The following is a 22037-nucleotide window of genomic DNA, read 5'->3' as shown; positions in this document are numbered from 1 at the left end:
TTAAAGATTTTATTTTTAATTGTTCTCGTTCAAAATATTTTATTTTTTCATTTTTAATATCTATTTAATTTTATTTTTAATAACCATTTTTTTTTTATAAAAGTTGCAACATTTAACAAAAAAAACAAACTGTAATTTAATCATATGCAAGAAAGACTTCCCTTTAATTTCAGTATAAACAACATGTACATCTTCACTTAACGTAAAACTCTTTCTAAAGATTTTATTTTTAATTATTCTCGTTCAGAATATAAAGCGCATTGTTTACATGAAATCTTATCTCATATCTAGCACAGCTTGTTACATCGTTTGACTAATTAAAATACTACGCATGTAGGTTAATATTAGCAGCTTGTAATCGTGTGCAAGAAAGTATTATATAAATTTCAGATCATACGTAAAATATCTCTATAGCAACTTAAGATGCTAATGCATATTCAACAGATTAGTAAGCTATTGCGCATGCATTTGAAAAGTGGTCATAGCTATTGCGCATGTATTTGAAAGGTGGTCATGGAAAGAACAGAAGTGTTCCGAATAACATCCGGTGTTCCGAAAGACTACATCACTCGTCCAATATATACTGCGTAAACCCTCAGGGGTTTACGCAATGACGCGCTGCTAATTTAGCTCTTGAAAACCGATGCAATTATTGTCCGTTTTGTGGATTTTTTTTATCTATCTCCGGGGCAGAGATACAAATAAATGCTTTAAAATGATCAATCTATTATCTTTCTATTGATTTTTTTTTCGACGTAATTTATGCTTAATATGTTCTAATCTTAAAAGATCGAATTGAACCTGCCACAAACGACTGTTTTTATAAACTTTACAACTATCTCGAAGCTCCATACTATAATTCAAGTAAGATGCATAAAATCCTAAATTTTAAAGGCCATGAGCATAGGAGGATCCAGGGAGGGGGGATGCCCTTTCGTGGGGAAAATTTGGTTGCTATATAGGGAATAACTAAAGCGTGACTGGAGCCCCCCTTTTTACTAAAAGTTCTGGATCCGCCACTCATGAGAAACAGATGTTATTAATTCAAATATACCAATTTGCTTTTTTACCTAATGTAACAAAGAGTTCGATTTATTTGCTTCATTTCAACAGGGTTTCAGTCTGGGTTACCACATAACTAAAGTGAAACCAAGGATTTAAAATAATACCGAAAATATGACTGTCAGGGTCATTGTACTTGATAGTAATAAACCATATAAGACATGAAAACATTATTTTTAAATAAAAGGTTTAATCACTAAAAGCTCATGTGATGCTACTTGTATAGGACGGGGTGTGTTTGATGTGTTAATCAATCAAGAAACCCCCACCAGATCATATAATCATGAACAACTTTGAAATTGCGTATTCATGTCAAATTTTTGTGTGCCACTGTATGAATGGTTTTAACCGATTGATAATTCATTTCTCAACATTCCTAACTCAAATTAAAAATACACACGAAACGAAGCTACATAGTATCGAGCCCATACCCTGTAAATTGTTTTATTTTAAGACTTTTTATAATTTGGATGAATGTTGTACATTGTTATAGATCTAATATGAGAATTTAAGTCGAATCTGTGAACATGAATTTGACATCTAGTACCCTTTAGGCTTTAATAAAGAATTTTATTATTTATTTATAATACGCTGGTATTTTGAAATGAAGCACACCCTAATAAAGAGAGATAACTCTAAACATTCAAACCTCTCCAATGAAGAGATTAAAAAGTTTATATGTTTTCAGAATTTCTAGAACGAATAAGAAGCTTTAAACAGTTTTAAACACATCATCAGTATATTAAAAAGGTAATTCAGGGTTTTTATCTTAAAGTTAACATTTTCTATATCCATTAAAAAGGATTTATTTTAAAAAAAATGTGATCACTGAAACTAACACTCAAAAATTTATGCAGCCGTAAATTCAGAAAAAGCCATATTTTATAATTTGTCATATCCATTGTTTAGCTGCGAAAACGTAGCTCATAATAATAAAGGACCTTTTGATGATTTTTTATGGACCATACAGCTATGTCAAAAAAAAATTTTCAAAGGACAATAGAGCTACGTTTTCGCAGCTAATGCATTGTTGAGTACAACAGAGATTATGTGTCTCATAAAAAAAACCTAAACAAACAGGGTACTGTGGATTCATTTATTTAAGGAATGACTGTAATATTTTTTCTGTCTATGAAGAAATAACATAAAAAATTTGGTGCACACTGAATAACGCACGTAGCGGGTTATCTAACAGTGTGCACCACATTTTTTATGTTATACACCTTATCGCTATTTGTCCGCCATTGCTGGAAATCACACAGGTTCCCGTAAAATTTTGACGTCATAAAACAAAATGTCTGACGCCACAATGGAAAAGTGATTGTTGTTGACGTCAAAAGTTCAAGCGGACGGGTCAGCCGGGAATAGCGATAAGGTGTATTTCGAATAGACAGAAAAAATATAACAGTCATTTCTTATAATTTAATTCTAAATTCCAATTTAAACCGTAGAAAATCATGAAAAAACGTTGATGACGTCACGGTCACATGACTAAATTATGTCTATGGACTCATAACAAAATAAGTCAGCCAATCAGAAGACGCGTTACATCCAAAATTCAATTATTTTCGTTTATACCAATTTTCGAGGATTGAATAAAAATTTGCATTTTCGTGGATATTTTGATTTCATTGTTTTGCCAGTCGATATATATAAAACTGTATGAAATTTGTTATTTGTTGAACATTTCGTGGTTCATCTGTTACAATGAATTCCACGAAAATACACCTTATCGCTAATTCCGCCTTATGCCAGAATCGTTCCCGCTTGAACTGTTGACGTCATACAACAATCTCTTTTTCATGGTGGCGTCAGATATTTTGTATTATGACCTCAAAATTTTAGGGGAACCTGTGTGATGTCCAGTAATGGCGGACAAATAGCATTAAGGTGGATTGGTATCCAACGAATATTTGAAACCACAGTATCGTAATTAGGCTTGTATGGTTCACACTGGTACATAGTTCACACCCCCTTCTCAATACACCTTATCGCTAATCCCGGCTGACCCCAGAATCTGCCCTGCTCGAACTATTGACGTCATACAACAAAATCACTTTTCCATTCTGGCGTCAGATATTTTGTATTATGACGTCTAAATTTTACGGAAAACTGTGTGATGTCCAGTATTTGCGGACAAATAGTGATAAGGTGTATGTTCTCCCCTCGAAATTTAAGAGAAAATATTTTTTTTTGTTACTGTATGAAAAGGTCAAATGAAACTTGTAATTTCAAATCTTGTGTTGTCAATTGTGGTATTTATTTTCTTGGAAAAACATGTTTTCCATCATCAAACAGAAGCTGAAACTGCTTGTTAATGATTCTAGAACACCACTTCACAATTGTAAAAATAAGTTTAAATCACACAAAAAAATGTAGAAACTTGTGTATGTTTAAACTGGAGGTTTGAATAGTGGGTGTAAAAGAAAAAAACCTGATGAGAGTCGAAATCCGTACGTAAGAGATATCACCATAATATCATGCCATAATATGACTTTGAAAGTAAAACAGTTCCATCCTTATGTAAAACTGTGTTTAATACATATCTATCACATTAATGTTTGAAGGGTCTTAAGCTAATACAAAACATATTAGTCTGTATGAAAACACCAAAATGGAACAAATAATAACTGATTACATTTTGTAGTTATCACATCAAAAGATGGTTTAAGGTTGTCTTGCCTATTGTTACTTTATAGTCCACACCCCTGTCTGGCAGGTTCAATTTTGGAGAATAAAACTGTGGACTATAGATTATAGAAGCCTTTTAACGGTAAAACATTTAACGTGATTTACAAGGTATTCTTTTCTACATTGGCTAGAGGTATAGGGGGAGGGTTGAGATCTCATAAACATGTTTAACCCCGCCGCAATTTTGCGCCTGTCCCAAGTCAGGAGCCTCTGGCCTTTGTTAGTCTTGTATGATTTTAAATTTTAGTTTCTTGTGTATAATTCGGAGTTTAGTATGACGTCCATTATCACTGTACTATTATGCATATTTTAGGGGCCAACTGAAGGACACCTACGGGTGCAGGAATTCTCGCTACATTGAAGACCCATTGGTTGCCTTCGGCTGTTGTTTGCTCTATGGTCGGGTGGTTGTCGCTTTGACATATTCACCATTTCCTTTCTCAATTTTATTTTGTCTTTTTTTAGAAATGGCTGATAACAGTGGCACAAGTGAGGCCACAGGCAGTGGATCAAGTGGGTCCACAGGAAGTGGCAGTAATACTGAAGGCAATGCAGGACAACAAACTGGTGGCTCTGTATTGGTAGGTCAATCATGTTACAAATTTATATCACATGTAAAATGTAGATCTAACATGGATGTGCCAAACACTTTAATAAAGTAATTAAGTTTATAATTACTTTTGGTGGAGATTTTTCATAGTAAATGCATGGCCATGTTATTGTTGATGTTGACTTTATGATTATTGAATTTGTTAAAAAGTCACATACCAGTACTGCTAACTGCAAAAGATTTATTTTCATGACTTTAGCAAGTGGAAAAATAATGTGAATATAAATGGTTTTGAATATGTAAAACTTGAATGTTTCATTATTTTCTACATCAAGTTGATCATAGAATTGTGAAATGGGTTAGAAAGGGCTTAAACTAAAATAAAGAAGTGGTGAAAATTTGATTTGTACATCAAGCGTACAAATTTGACAGACAAGTATTTATACATACAAATATGGGGGATGCCACAAAATACTTTTTGGATAAGCCAAACAAAACACATATATGGACATGTCACTTGAAGCACATATTGGGATTTGCCACAAAAACATGCATGGAAATGCCACACAAAACACATAATGTAAATGGCCTTGCCACAAAAACATGCATGAACATGTCACACAAAACACATATATGGACGCCACACAAAACACATAAATGGCCTTGCCACAAAATCTTGCATGGGAATGCCTAACAAAATACAAATAGCGACATGCCACATAAATAGTGTTGCCACAAAAACTTAAAACATATATATGATTATGATAAAAAAAACCATACATAAAACATATGTCTAAAGATATGCAACAAAACAGTGTAAATGATATGATGTTATTATTATATATATGCATATTTTGTTATTTCAGACATTTATGATGTCTAAGAAGATAGAATCAGCTCTGTGGGCCACAAGAATCTTTACCATTATCTGTACTTTTCTCTTCTTCTTTCCACTTGTTGGGTAATATCATTATTGATTTAATACAATAAGGGAGATAATCAAAAATCATAAGTGTGTAAAGTGAAAGACCACACTATGGCTAGGGGGTAAACAAACAACAGTCCACAGAAAACTAAAGATTGAGCAATACTAACCCCACAAAATAAAAGTTGCCAAACACAGATTTTCTGGACGGGTAAGCAGTTTCTGCTTCACCTGAGGTACCTGTTCTGCTCATCTTGCTCATGACAAGTACAAAGTTAATGTAATGTCTTAGAAAGTTGTTTCTGCTATTACTAAAAACATGTTTTGCTGTACACAATATATATAAAGTTTGAAAAAGATAACATTCTGCTAGATAAACAGGTTTGGTATCAAAATCTCAATGGAATATGTTGTTATTATTGTACTACAGTTATACATTATTAGAATTTAAATTGTTCCTATATCATTTAAGATGATATGTTTCTTATTGTTGGATTCTTGAAGTTGATCCATCTTTTATATAGATATAGGAAAATGTGGTATGAGTGCCAAAGAGACAACTCTCCATCCAAATAACAATTTATAAAAGTAAACCATTATAGGTCAAGGTACAGCCTTCAACACGGAGCCTTGGCTCACACCGAACAGCATGCTATAAAGGGCCCCAAAAATTACTACTGTAAACCATTCAAACGGGAAAACCAACGGTCTAATCTATATAAAAATGTGAAACGAGAAACATGTAGGAACTACATGTACATAACCAGACAACAACTACTGTACATATGTCTATTTTGTCCTATTTTTTTTTATCAAACACTTTTTTTTAGGAACTACATAACCAGACAACAACTACTGTAATATGTCTATTTTGTCCTATTTTTTTTATCAAACACTTTTTTTTAGGAACTACATAACCACACAACAACTACTGTACATGTCTATTCTGTCTTATTTTTTTTATCAAACATTTGTATTTGACTTTAGACTTTATATTTTCAGTGGTGGCCCATATGGATTTTATCAGCGAGCATTGATCAGTAATGCTGCAACAAGTGCACTGAGACTTCATCAACGATTACCAAACTTTCAACTGAACAGACAGTTTTTATCCCTCTTGTTAGCAGAAGACAGCTGCCATTATTTGATTTATTCTCTCATGTTTATGAACAGCTATCCATTAACAAGTATCCTTTTTCATCATCAGAAGTTGTCACTTTCAAATTACAACAAGAAATGCTCAGACAAATTACCAGTGAAAGTTTAAAATGCAGCAAATTGTTACACAAATGACAACCTGGGGGGGACATTCTTAATTTTAATTAAATAAAGGCAACAGTAGTATACCCCTATTCGAAATTCAGAAATCGATTGAGAAAAAAACAAATCCGGGTTACAAACTAAAATTGAAGGAAGCACATCAAATATAAGATGAAAACTATGACAATAGAAACACAACACTAAAATGCAACACACACAGAAACAAACTATAATATAACAATGACCATTTTCCTGACTTGGTTTAGGACATTCTAAGAAAAAAAATGGTGGGTTGAACCTGTTTTTCGAATATGAAGTTGAGAATGGAAATGGGGAATGTGTCAAAGAGACAACAACCCAACTATAGAACAGACAACAGCAGAAGGTCACCAATAGGTCTTCAATGCAGAGAGAAACTCCCGCACCTGGAGGCGTCCTTCAGCTGGCCTCAAAACAAATATAATATACTAGTTCAGTGATAATGGACGTCATACTAAACTCCAAATTATACACAAGAATCTAAAATTAAAAATATACAAGACTAACAAGGGCCAGAGGCTCATGACTTGGGACAAGCGCAAAAATATGACGGGGTTTAAGCATGTTTTTTTGAGATCTCAACCCTCCTCTATACCTCTAGCCAATGTAGAAAAGTAAACCCATAACAATATGCACAGTAAAATTCAGTTTAAGAGAGGTCTATAAAAGAATACAGTCTATGAAAGAGAGGCAAACTATACCAAAAGGATATTTAAATTTATAAGTGGAAAATAAACCAACAACACCATGGCGAAAAATGATGAAAGAAACAGTATACATACCACAACATGAAAAACTAAAGACTTAGCAACACAAACCCCATTACAAACCAGGATGGATTTCTGGTGCTCTGGAAGGGTAAAAAGATACTGCTTTACATGTACATGTATATGTGAATGCATAAAATTTATGGTTTATATGAAATGCATAAAGAAAGTTTAAATATATAAATACTTTCATGGATAAATTTTAGTAAAAATCTTCCCTCGAGTTTTAAAAAAAAGAGTGAAAAATGAAAGACTTGAAAATATCAATATTTAACATTTTGAATTTCTTTCATGAAGTTTTATACAAACAATTTATATATTGTTATTCTTAACGTTTGTTTAGTGTCTCTAATTCCGATTTGCTTGTATGCAGTGTTACATGCATGTAACTTTACAGTAATGATTTTGAATGTAAGTATATTTATGATTTGATATATAAATCCATAAAATATGTGTTGGTTTTTAGATATTTTCATCCTGTTTTTCTGAATGGTGGGAAGGTGACAGGAGTTGAGGTCCTTGATAGATTGGAAAATAAGCATAGAATGTGAAAGGTTCGGAAAAAAACCAGAAATGGTCTTTCAAAATACAGTTTTGTTGCCAATTTGACAGCTCATTTCTTGTTTCTTAATAGACAACATTCAAGTTTGTCTGTCGCCGGAAAAAACTCATCAAATATGCACGCCTAAGTGACATGCTTTACCAGATAGTGGGGATTGCCTGTATCCCTGTACTATAAACATTCATCAAGCGTCTTAGTGATCGTCATTGTGCACGATAACCTAGAAATAATGTTTGTCATGTAGGTACTTGATCGCTATTCCCTAATGACAGCAGTGCTGATTGATAATTATGAGAGTTAAATATGCCAAATAAATCCTGCAATATAGCATCCTAGTTTTTCAACCACACACTCAACATTGAAAGGAAGTGACGATGCCTCTAAACGCTTGAATGATGTTCACTAAAATCAAATTTTGGATAGAAATGCATCAAACTCGAAAGTTGTCTATTGTATTGCTATTCTTCAAATCAAAATCCTATTTAGGTCTTCAGCATGAACATAAGCTCAGATCTCACTAATATTTTCAGCAGCATCCAGCATCAGTTTGAGCAGAATCTGTTTATGATGCTATAAAACTGATGTTTTAACATATTAAAATAATAATTAAAATTGACAACAACACTTCAAAAGATCTGCAATTTTATTATCTATGTCTACATGTTTCGCCTGCAAGGCAGGCTTCATCAGGACAATTTTTATACAGAAATTGAGCCCCTGAAGTACTCAAAGTGGTGCATTGAATTTGACGTCGTCATGGTGAGAGAAACAATGAAAAGTGAAAGTAGCAATACAGAGTTATAAATAGATAAGATAAATATAGAAAATTAAAGTTTGTATACAATGTAACTTGAGTTCGTTTTACTATTATATGATAAATGAAATTGTTCTAAAGGCTTGGCATCTAATAGGACGAACTTCCCATGGTTCCTACCACTTCGCAAGGCTTCTCTTCCAACCTGGCCATAGTTGGAGGTTACTGCTTCCCGGCGCGTCGGCAACAATAGGAAGATTCTGATCGCCGCTGTGGATAATAAAATTGTCAAAAACTGTTCCTTTGTTAATTATTTGGTGACTATATAATTTTTGGATCGTCTGCAGTAGTTGGTCTGTATAATAGCATAGTTGTGAATTCCTAGTTCATTTAAGATCGGCGCCCGTGGTACGTTTCTTCTGCAATCATTTATATCTGCTATCATTTATAGATGTATAGGTGGTATCGGACATCTTGGTCATCTTGATTCAGTTGTTATTTCGTTGTAAGTATGGAATATTCCTTGGTCCATGTATATGCTGGTGGCCTGTAGATCGGCGCTGTTAGCTTGGCGGTTCCTTTCGGATGCAGGGGTTCACGATTAAATAATAAATTAAATTCCGCGAGGTGAACCAACGCCTGTGAAATCGTTTTGGTAGAGTCCCTGAAGTGGATACCTTGGTATGCCGGGTTGTCAAATCATGCAAATGAATGCAATCCTTAAATAATAATTAAAATTGACAACAACACTTCAAAAGATCTGCAATTTTATTATCTATGTCTACATGTTTCGCCTGCAAGGCAGGCTTCATCAGGACAATTTTTATACAGAAATTGAGCCCCTGAAGTACTCAAAGTGGTGCATTGAATTTGACGTCGTCATGGTGAGAGAAACAATGAAAAGTGAAAGTAGCAATACAGAGTTATAAATAGATAAGATAAATATAGAAAATTAAAGTTTGTATACAATGTAACTTGAGTTCGTTTTACTATTATATGATAAATGAAATTGTTCTAAAGGCTTGGCATCTAATAGGACGAACTTCCCATGGTTCCTACCACTTCGCAAGGCTTCTCTTCCAACCTGGCCATAGTTGGAGGTTACTGCTTCCCGGCGCGTCGGCAACAATAGGAAGATTCTGATCGCCGCTGTGGATAATAAAATTGTCAAAAACTGTTCCTTTGTTAATTATTTGGTGACTATATAATTTTTGGATCGTCTGCAGTAGTTGGTCTGTATAATAGCATAGTTGTGAATTCCTAGTTCATTTAAGATCGGCGCCCGTGGTACGTTTCTTCTGCAATCATTTATATCTGCTATCATTTATAGATGTATAGGTGGTATCGGACATCTTGGTCATCTTGATTCAGTTGTTATTTCGTTGTAAGTATGGAATATTCCTTGGTCCATGTATATGCTGGTGGCCTGTAGATCGGCGCTGTTAGCTTGGCGGTTCCTTTCGGATGCAGGGGTTCACGATTAAATAATAAATTAAATTCCGCGAGGTGAACCAACGCCTGTGAAATCGTTTTGGTAGAGTCCCTGAAGTGGATACCTTGGTATGCCGGGTTGTCAAATCATGCAAATGAATGCAATCCTTAAATAATAATTAAAATTGACAACAACACTTCAAAAGATCTGCAATTTTATTATCTATGTCTACATGTTTCGCCTGCAAGGCAGGCTTCATCAGGACAATTTTTATACAGAAATTGAGCCCCTGAAGTACTCAAAGTGGTGCATTGAATTTGACGTCGTCATGGTGAGAGAAACAATGAAAAGTGAAAGTAGCAATACAGAGTTATAAATAGATAAGATAAATATAGAAAATTAAAGTTTGTATACAATGTAACTTGAGTTCGTTTTACTATTATATGATAAATGAAATTGTTCTAAAGGCTTGGCATCTAATAGGACGAACTTCCCATGGTTCCTACCACTTCGCAAGGCTTCTCTTCCAACCTGGCCATAGTTGGAGGTTACTGCTTCCCGGCGCGTCGGCAACAATAGGAAGATTCTGATCGCCGCTGTGGATAATAAAATTGTCAAAAACTGTTCCTTTGTTAATTATTTGGTGACTATATAATTTTTGGATCGTCTGCAGTAGTTGGTCTGTATAATAGCATAGTTGTGAATTCCTAGTTCATTTAAGATCGGCGCCCGTGGTACGTTTCTTCTGCAATCATTTATATCTGCTATCATTTATAGATGTATAGGTGGTATCGGACATCTTGGTCATCTTGATTCAGTTGTTATTTCGTTGTAAGTATGGAATATTCCTTGGTCCATGTATATGCTGGTGGCCTGTAGATCGGCGCTGTTAGCTTGGCGGTTCCTTTCGGATGCAGGGGTTCACGATTAAATAATAAATTAAATTCCGCGAGGTGAACCAACGCCTGTGAAATCGTTTTGGTAGAGTCCCTGAAGTGGATACCTTGGTATGCCGGGTTGTCAAATCATGCAAATGAATGCAATCCTTAAATAATAATTAAAATTGACAACAACACTTCAAAAGATCTGCAATTTTATTATCTATGTCTACATGTTTCGCCTGCAAGGCAGGCTTCATCAGGACAATTTTTATACAGAAATTGAGCCCCTGAAGTACTCAAAGTGGTGCATTGAATTTGACGTCGTCATGGTGAGAGAAACAATGAAAAGTGAAAGTAGCAATACAGAGTTATAAATAGATAAGATAAATATAGAAAATTAAAGTTTGTATACAATGTAACTTGAGTTCGTTTTACTATTATATGATAAATGAAATTGTTCTAAAGGCTTGGCATCTAATAGGACGAACTTCCCATGGTTCCTACCACTTCGCAAGGCTTCTCTTCCAACCTGGCCATAGTTGGAGGTTACTGCTTCCCGGCGCGTCGGCAACAATAGGAAGATTCTGATCGCCGCTGTGGATAATAAAATTGTCAAAAACTGTTCCTTTGTTAATTATTTGGTGACTATATAATTTTTGGATCGTCTGCAGTAGTTGGTCTGTATAATAGCATAGTTGTGAATTCCTAGTTCATTTAAGATCGGCGCCCGTGGTACGTTTCTTCTGCAATCATTTATATCTGCTATCATTTATAGATGTATAGGTGGTATCGGACATCTTGGTCATCTTGATTCAGTTGTTATTTCGTTGTAAGTATGGAATATTCCTTGGTCCATGTATATGCTGGTGGCCTGTAGATCGGCGCTGTTAGCTTGGCGGTTCCTTTCGGATGCAGGGGTTCACGATTAAATAATAAATTAAATTCCGCGAGGTGAACCAACGCCTGTGAAATCGTTTTGGTAGAGTCCCTGAAGTGGATACCTTGGTATGCCGGGTTGTCAAATCATGCAAATGAATGCAATCCTTAAATAATAATTAAAATTGACAACAACACTTCAAAAGATCTGCAATTTTATTATCTATGTCTACATGTTTCGCCTGCAAGGCAGGCTTCATCAGGACAATTTTTATACAGAAATTGAGCCCCTGAAGTACTCAAAGTGGTGCATTGAATTTGACGTCGTCATGGTGAGAGAAACAATGAAAAGTGAAAGTAGCAATACAGAGTTATAAATAGATAAGATAAATATAGAAAATTAAAGTTTGTATACAATGTAACTTGAGTTCGTTTTACTATTATATGATAAATGAAATTGTTCTAAAGGCTTGGCATCTAATAGGACGAACTTCCCATGGTTCCTACCACTTCGCAAGGCTTCTCTTCCAACCTGGCCATAGTTGGAGGTTACTGCTTCCCGGCGCGTCGGCAACAATAGGAAGATTCTGATCGCCGCTGTGGATAATAAAATTGTCAAAAACTGTTCCTTTGTTAATTATTTGGTGACTATATAATTTTTGGATCGTCTGCAGTAGTTGGTCTGTATAATAGCATAGTTGTGAATTCCTAGTTCATTTAAGATCGGCGCCCGTGGTACGTTTCTTCTGCAATCATTTATATCTGCTATCATTTATAGATGTATAGGTGGTATCGGACATCTTGGTCATCTTGATTCAGTTGTTATTTCGTTGTAAGTATGGAATATTCCTTGGTCCATGTATATGCTGGTGGCCTGTAGATCGGCGCTGTTAGCTTGGCGGTTCCTTTCGGATGCAGGGGTTCACGATTAAATAATAAATTAAATTCCGCGAGGTGAACCAACGCCTGTGAAATCGTTTTGGTAGAGTCCCTGAAGTGGATACCTTGGTATGCCGGGTTGTCAAATCATGCAAATGAATGCAATCCTTAAATAATAATTAAAATTGACAACAACACTTCAAAAGATCTGCAATTTTATTATCTATGTCTACATGTTTCGCCTGCAAGGCAGGCTTCATCAGGACAATTTTTATACAGAAATTGAGCCCCTGAAGTACTCAAAGTGGTGCATTGAATTTGACGTCGTCATGGTGAGAGAAACAATGAAAAGTGAAAGTAGCAATACAGAGTTATAAATAGATAAGATAAATATAGAAAATTAAAGTTTGTATACAATGTAACTTGAGTTCGTTTTACTATTATATGATAAATGAAATTGTTCTAAAGGCTTGGCATCTAATAGGACGAACTTCCCATGGTTCCTACCACTTCGCAAGGCTTCTCTTCCAACCTGGCCATAGTTGGAGGTTACTGCTTCCCGGCGCGTCGGCAACAATAGGAAGATTCTGATCGCCGCTGTGGATAATAAAATTGTCAAAAACTGTTCCTTTGTTAATTATTTGGTGATAAAATAATGATATAAATACATGTAGTCTCAAAAACCAGTGTGCAAGTTTTGAATAGATTTTAGTTTGAATAAATAACTTCTCTGAAAAACAAATCTAATGTTATTGCATTGTTAAATTTTAAATAATTTTAAGCTATTATTAACTGTTATTATTGTTTTTCTTCACAGGTTATGGGTCCACAGTCCATTCAGTTTGTCAGAAATATGATAACCAAACTACAGGCTCAACAAGTCAGTATATTGAGATTTATAGCCTGTACCGAGATATTTATTATGCCAGCTGTCTTTTTAATGACATTTACGTAAGTGTTTTTAATATGAAAAAGAAACTATGGAAATGGAAACGGATGATTCCTTAAGGTTAATCCAAATTTTCTGTAGGTTTGAGGCATTTGACTCATGGACTTTAACAGGGTTATATTGTATTTTCTTAACATTTTGAAGGTATAAATCAGCTATTTCAAGTATTATGATATAAAATGAGATGTGGTATGATTGTCAATGAGGCAGCTTTCCAAGGGAGACTAATTGATGACTGTCTTTAGGTCACCATACACCTTTAAGAATGAACAAATTTTGTATGGTGATGTAAACTTTAAAAGTCATGTAAAAATATGAAACAATTCAATTAAAAAACAGATTTATGCTTAATACAATATTTAAAAATCAAATTTGGTAGACAACCAATGAAAAATCCTAGGCTCCTGACTTGAGACAGGCGCATAAAGACCTAAAGTATCAATATTCTAGAAAACCTGTATCTTTCTTGCTCAACTAAAACAGCAGAAGTTCTTACCATTGAAAATGTTACATAGGTTTAATTTTGCATTAGTACAAGGAACTCCTTGGCTATCATACATGTATAGCATATTTTTAATTGTATGTAGACACAATGGTTATTACTCTTTTCCTACTAAAACAAAGCAACAAGAACAAATGTCATTACAAAAGTATGTTTATCGCCAAGTAAAATTAAGAATGGAAATGGGGAATGTGTCAAAGAGACAACAACCCAACCATAGAACAGTATAAGGTCATCAATAGGTCTTCAATGAAGCGAGAAACACCTCCACCCGGAGGCGTCCTTCAGCTGGCCCCTAAATAAATATATATACTAGTTCAGTGATAATGAACGCCATACTAAACTCAAATTGTACACAAGAAACTAAAATTAAAAATAATACAAGACTAACAAAGGCATGAGGCTCCTGTTTTAAATAAATTTATTTATTTTTTCCTGATTTTAAATAACTCAAACAGTATACAAAATTCAAGCATTTCCATAAGGTTTTATAAAATAAAGTGTTTTTTTTTTTTTTTTACCATTTGTACCATACCAGAATTGTTTGTTTGATTAATCATGCACCATTGATATACATTTGTATTGCAGTGGTAAATGTTCCTTGTTCTTACCAATCATCTACTACAGATTTCTTCTTCTAAGATATTCTTCCAGGAGAAACCCATATTGCAGGTAAATTAAGTCAATTATTAGTGTGTGATGGAAGGGGAGATAACTGCAATCAGAAACATGAACATGGTTAGAAAAATTATTGTTATCTCCCTTTTTACATGTTGCAGAAATATAAATTAAAGATATGTGGCAAAGCTTCAGACTTCTGACAAAAGAATGTGTATTGTGTATTCTCAGAAACATCATAACAAACTGTAGTGTAATATACATTTTAGTTTTAAGACAGCTTTATGTAGTACATTTAGTAACAACTCATTGTAAAATATAGCATGATTTGATATAAATGTGTGAGTATAAATGTATTTAAAATTTTATTATTTATTCGTACTGTGGATTCATAATTATTTGGATACCAATTTTCATAGAATTCATGGGTAAAGAGATTTTTTATTTTTTTTTATTTATGAAAAGGATACTGTTGCTGTTATGCAAAAACCTTGTATCTCAATTTTTTGCGGAAATCTTTTTATCGATTATTTAGGATTAAATATGTATGTTCCACTGTATGCGAAAATATCTGATCTTCTAACCAATCATTTATCTGAATTCTGACATGTGACGAAAAAGTATAGTCGGATTGGTGAGACTTTTTTTTTTGGCGAAAATATCTAATCTCAAAAGAAAAACCCTTTGCACGGCAGCTGACATTATAACAGGTAAAGTTTTATCAATTTTAGGTTCTCAACGCTAATATATTAGCCAAAGCTAATATATTAGCTTAAAAATAATGAAAAGCTTTGAAAATACAATATAGGTGCAGATATTTTTGCTCGTCTTGGTCATTGATTGGTTAGAAGATAAGATATTTTCGCATACAGTCGAACATACATATTTAATTCTAAATAATCGATAAAAATATTTCAGTTTTTACTAGTGCCTTGTGTAAAATTATCAAAACCTTAGATACGAGGTTTTTGCGTAACAGCGACGATACATAGATTACAAGAATGTGTCCCTAGTACATGGATGCACCATCCGCACTATCATTTTCTATTTTCAATGGACCACGAAATTGGGAGAAAAACTCTAATTTGGTATTTAAATTAGAAAGATCATATCATAAGAAACATGTGTACCAAGTTTCAAGTTGATTGGACTTCAACTTCATCAAAAACTACCTTGACCAAAAACTTAAACCTGAAGCGGGACAGGCGCATGGACGGACAGATGAACAAACAGATGCACAGACAGATGAACGAACTGACGAACGGAGGCACAGACAATAAAACATAATGCCCATAAATGGATCATAAAAATCATCATCACTACCAAAATGTGTTTTGCATACTGCTTCAGTAGATTTTGATTGACAAAACAATCAAAGAATCTATTGGTATAAAAGTTGTTAAGAATAAAAATCTATAGAAGGTATACAAAAGCTTGAAATAGCAAGCAACCAAACAATACATGTTATTATGCTGAAATATAAGGTTTTCATAGCATGTCATTACTTTAAAAAGCTGCAAATGTTAATTCATATGATAGTTATTCAGTTCTTAAAGTTTTCTTGTTGTTTTGTAGGACTCTGTTCCATGAACTAAGAGTAAGTATAGAATATTTATGTAACAAGCCTCAGTGTCCAGCTATGGTGAGGAACATGTTAACCAAGATCACAGCTTTTGTTTCAAGGCTGGCTCCTACTGTAGCATAGAAGTGATCTCCAATCAGAAGGTGAGAATGTTGGACAGGAAGTACAGAGTGTGTTCTGTTTGAAAATAAGATATTGTGTTCAGATGTATCAGAAGAGGATTGTAATGGATGTGAACATTAAGAGAAGGATTTGTGATATGTTGTCATAGTAATTTGTGACTATTTTATGTTTTCCAAAATATTGGAGTAAAATATTTTCTTTAATTAATAATAAGCTTTAGTATTTCATACTCTAAAAACAAATTAATAACAAAAATACTGTACTGTCAGAAAATAGGGGATTTTTGTAACATTACCAATGAAAAATTTGTCTTTTTGTAGCTGAAAACATGTAAATCATTTTTATTTGGAACAAGTTTTCACTGTTTTATGCCCTATACCTAAGATTATCCATGTCTGTTCTCTTATAATTTTGAAATCCAAAAGTTGTCTAATTAAGAGATAACTGTATTGTATTTGAAGCTTTAAGGACGTCCATGGGTAGTTTTACTGTCGCAAATTTAGTTTACCTGGCGACGCGTAGCATAGACAGGTAAACGGGTATTTGCGACAATAAAACTACCGATGGTTTGCAAAGCTCCAAATACAATACAGTTATCTCTGTTCTAATGCAAAACAAGTTCATAATAAAATTTCAATCATTATTTCAGTGTAAAATCTTCATTAAAGAAAATCCCGCGAAAAGATGTTATCTTCTCTGGTCCCTACACTAGGTGAAGTCATAGGTATGCTACCGAGGTCAAACATTAACACCGGTGCGTTTCTAGCTTCTGTGCCGCTTCAGAATGTGAAAAAATTTGATAAAAAGAAGATTTTTAGGTGCAACATGTGAGTTTTTTGGCTTATTATTGTAGAAATTACATGTCAATACATTCAGCAATTCAAAATGTCGTCTACCTTAGTTATAGACAAGGAGATAGAGAATTTTACGCTAACTGTCATCCAATCAGAACCATTGATACAAAATAATTGCATTAGAATAGGTTTTTTATATCACACCTAGCCAATAATGAGAATTTGTTTGGTTTGTAAGTGTATAGTGATGAGTAACAGATCAATATCTATTTAATGAAGAAACATTTATTCAGTATAACTTACAACAATTTGAGTTTTAAGATTGCTTATGACAAAAACCCCTAGATATGTTTACCCACATTTGCTGACACAATGGTTTTTTGGTGTCCATCTTGAAATGTTCACTCTATTTTTTGGGAGCAGTGCAGGTATTAATGTTATAACATCATAATTTACCATAAGGACCAACCATCATTATTTGTGTAGTTCATTTTTTCACAAGCAGATGCATTTTTATTTTTCACTTTTTGAGACATAAGTAAGTTGTAAAACTTGTGTCTGATCCATGTCATTTTGAACAATAAAATATGCTTTAAAAAAAATTTGTAATTGCTTTTTTCTTTTGTAGTAAACAATTTCATTATTGTAAGATAATGGTAGACATTTTTTTCTCTGACTTGAGAACTCTTATTGGTATTGTCCTTTTGACAGAAATACTCTTAAAATTGAAATTTACTCCTTCAAAGTTGCTGCATCGAAATCATTGTGTTAGTAAACTTGGTTATTTATTATATTATTCAGTGTAATATTGTATATCATAGATGTTACAGTGATAAACAAACTACTGTGGATTCAGTATTTTTCATTGGATTTCAATTTTTCGTGGAATTTCGTGGGAACAGTAAAACCAAGAAATTAAATGTTCAAAGAATGACAAATTTTTCAGTAGGCATGTGTGCAGGTTTCTGCAAAACCACGAAATAACCACGAACATGCACGTTTTCCTTAATCCAGGAAAACTGATACCCAAAAAAATAAATAAATTCACAATATATTTGGAAAGTGATGTTTGCTTACTAAACTTTGTGAAATATTTAGGTCTGAGCTGTTTTCAGATACATGTATATAGGTGTGCAATATAATGTATTTATAAACTTCTTGTGAATTGTTTTTGTTTACAGTGACAGTTAAATATTAGTAGTTAATTTCTCACAGTAGGCAAAGACACTAATGTAACTATGTTGTTGTGTATATATTTTTATAAAGATAGATAATTTTCAATGCTGAATTTATACAACACGCTACAATTGTAGTGAGGTAGCAATACCAAGGAAACATCTAGATACAGTGTAGGGGCCTCAGTGGCCAAGTGATCCAAGTATTTCTACTACAATAATCACTAGCAGGTCAACACTGAGGTTGTGAGTTAGAACTCAGCTCATGGGGGTGCACTAGACTCCAATCTTAATTGACTGTGATTGTTAGTTTTCCTATCAAAGGTCAGTGATTTTCATTGGGCACTCCAGCTTCCTCCACCAAAAAAAACCTAACCACCACGAAATAGCCAAAAAGTGGCGCTTAAAAGTGGTTTTCAAACACCAACAATCAATCAATCAATATTATAGATACAGTGTAAAAGGGAGACCACTGACATTAATCTTATGAAGCAATTTTATAATATTCTCAATTAGAAACGGCATTTACACCAATAGAATTAGCATTGGTCTTTTTATTGATCACATTGTCATTTACATCCTGGTCTTTTTAGTGATCACGTGGTCATTTACATCCTGGTCTTTTTAGTGATCACGTGGTCATTTACATCCTGGTCTTTTTAGTGATCACATGGTCATTTACATCCTGGTCTTTTTAGTGATGACATTGACATTTACATACTGGTCTTTTTAGTGATCACATTGTCATTTACATCCTGGTCTTTTTAGTGATCACATTGTCATTTACATCCTGGTCTTTTTAGTGATCACACTGACATTTACATCCTGGTCTTTTTAGTGATCACATGGTCATTTACATCCTGGTCTTTTTAGTGATTACGTGGTCATTTACATCCTGGACTTTTAAGTGATCACATGGTCATTTACATCCTGGTCTTTTTAGTGATCACATTGTCATTTACATCCTGGTCTTTTTAGTGATCACATTGACATTTACATCCTGGTCTTTTTAGTGATCACATGATCATTTACATCCTGGTCTTTTTAGTGATCACACGGTCATTTACATCCTGGTCTTTTTAGTGATCACATGGTCATTTACATCAAGGCCTTGAAGGCATAAAACTTTGATCAGTGCTCGGAGCACAAAAATCATGCTCGAAACATGAAATGCAGCAGTTTGATTGGTTGATTTTCGAGTCTGAGTACAAAAATCATGCTCGAAAGTTTTATGACCGTGAGGCCTGGTCTTTTTAGTGATCACATTGACATTGACATCCTGGTCTTTTTAGTGATCACATTGACATTTACATCCTGGTCTTTTTAGTGATCACATGGTCATTTACATCCTGGTCTTTTTAGTGGTCACATTGTCATTTACATCCTGGTCTTTTTAGTGATCACATTGACATTTACTTCCTGGTCTTTTTAGTGATCACATGGTTAATTATTCTAGTGTTTCCTGAACAAATTCTCTTTCCATGATAGTTTTTCCTCTGAAGGAAAGTTATTTATTTCTCAACTATGACATCACAATAATAAGATTATTCTGAATATGCATTTATCAATAAACATGTTTAATATTTGCCACTTGAATAATAGGCAATCATACTTTTAACATTGAGTTATTTTAATAACATTAGAACATGACAATGAGGAGGAAGAGAGAGAAAGAGACTTGGTCAAATCAATAACATTTATGTCTTTCCAAAATATTTGGAAATGATCACATTTTTGATTTAAAATGTCACCTTTTTTTCTTGAAAATATTTGAAACAATTAAGTTTTATATGTATGGTGTATGCTAACCAGATTTTCATTGTAAACAGATGTGGAAAAGACTGACCTTTACTGTCCTAGTGAGAACAGGACAAATTCATTGTTTTTTTAATTTAATTTTCAAACTTTTCATATATTGTAACAAGTCTTTATGAGAGTAAACGATGTTAAATATATTTATGTTTAAAAATCTAGTCCTTTCAATGGATGCTTGAACAATTCAATTAAAACATCTTTTCTACCAGTTATGTGTATATGTTACTGTCTTGTTTTATTTAGATAAAAAAAAAGGTGCAATGTATACATGAATGAGACTGCAACCCAACAACAACAAAAATCAACCCAAAAGATTAACATGCATTCCTATTTGATTTTGAAATAGCCTTCAATGCAATTTTTAACATTTTCTCAGTACACACATAATGCATCATGTATAATGTACTCTTGGTGAAGTTTAATACACAATGACTGCTTGTGACCCATGAAAATAAATGAATTCACAGTATGCCAATATAAAGGTCACACATACATTTCTGGCATAACAAGTTGTCACAAAATTGAATAGAAGGAAATGTTAGGGAAACCAGATGACAAAAAATTAGCAAAAAACATTTTTAAAAAGGACACTTGTCATTATTATTGGCCTCAAACAAATATCTACATTTAGAATCAGTCACAATCACATACCTGATACTTGATAACAAAATACTTGTCTGTCAATAAATATATACAACAACTACAGCTCCATCATCATGTCTCCCTCATAGCTGACAGCTTGTGATATCTGACATAGTCCCATCTTCGCTAGCCAAGGGTTACGATCCACTCCCGCTCTCTTCACCCTTGGCAGATTGAGCCAACATTTGTGATATCAATGTCGCGCCATCTATCGGAAGATTTAAGTCACCCCCATTCCGAATACATTATTCTTGACCAATGGTAGCACTTGAACTCTTCAATTTGGAGGTAAAAACACGGTAGTGTCTAGATTCTACCCACTTGGTAAAGCCGGAAACGAAAATATACGTCAACATCCATGCATTTGTGCATGAAACATACACAGGAACTTCTATTTGTTGATTAAAAACATTCACGTTGTCACTAAATATAGTCGTATGTTTAGTGATGTAAAGACTTGTTGCACAATAAACATGTGGCAATTGTTTACAAACACTTTCTACATTTACACGTGATCATGTTATAGGCGCTGGTTGATTGGATGCAGCGAGTTTCTACTGCAACCAATAAAAATCCTTACCTTGTGTCTCCGAAATATTATCTCAATCCGCCAAGGGTGAAGAGAGCGGGAGTGGATCGTAACCCTTGGCTAGCGAAGATGACATAGTCCAGACAATCACACAGACTTAATTTTTTTTGACAAACTAAAAAGTTCATGTTGATAGTTCAAAAAGAAACTAGTGGAGAGAAATGTTTACAAAGTTCCTCAAACTTGTAGAGATTTTGGTTTTGAATTCATTGTTGTTTTAAGCTGTGACTAGTACAATAGGTTTGGATGTTACCCCGAACTAAGCTATGTGTGTGAGGATATATATGTTGACTTGTTAGGCAGAGCGACCTTTACATTTTTCATGGCATCCTAATAGAACTTATGGTAGGATTCCATGGTTTTATCTGATCCCTTATTATTTCAAAGAAGTGAAATCAAGATGTCAGAACAGTCACTCATCAAGGAACATAATCAGATGTTAGAACAGTCTCAAAACAAGGAAAATAACAAGATGTCAGATTAAACACTTGACAAAGAAGACGACAAAATGTCAGAACAGAAACTAAACCAAGAACATCAGACATCCAGTTGTCAAAACATCGAGTTAAC

At 33.9% G+C, this 22037-nt stretch overlaps 1 protein-coding gene across 1 annotated transcript; it reads left to right on the top strand.

Moving 5' to 3' along the window:
- The first annotated feature begins 1694 nt into the window (after nucleotides 1-1694).
- On the top strand, nucleotides 1695-20444 carry LOC139486114 (transmembrane protein 33-like). The gene is made up of 8 exons (XM_071270824.1): nucleotides 1695-1812; nucleotides 4219-4334; nucleotides 5170-5264; nucleotides 6231-6415; nucleotides 7638-7705; nucleotides 13496-13629; nucleotides 14718-14801; nucleotides 16323-20444. The coding sequence occupies exons 2-8, from the start codon at nucleotides 4221-4223 to the stop codon at nucleotides 16450-16452; spliced, it is 810 nt and encodes a 269-aa protein (XP_071126925.1). The 5' UTR covers nucleotides 1695-1812; nucleotides 4219-4220; the 3' UTR covers nucleotides 16453-20444.
- The last annotated feature ends 1593 nt before the right edge of the window (nucleotides 20445-22037 follow it).

This window comes from Mytilus edulis, chromosome 8 (assembly GCF_963676685.1).
Source record: "Mytilus edulis chromosome 8, xbMytEdul2.2, whole genome shotgun sequence".
Classification (NCBI taxonomy): Eukaryota; Metazoa; Mollusca; class Bivalvia; order Mytilida; family Mytilidae; genus Mytilus; species Mytilus edulis.
The sequence above is the reverse complement of the archived record's forward strand: the minus strand, read 5'-3'. Positions and strand labels throughout refer to the sequence as shown.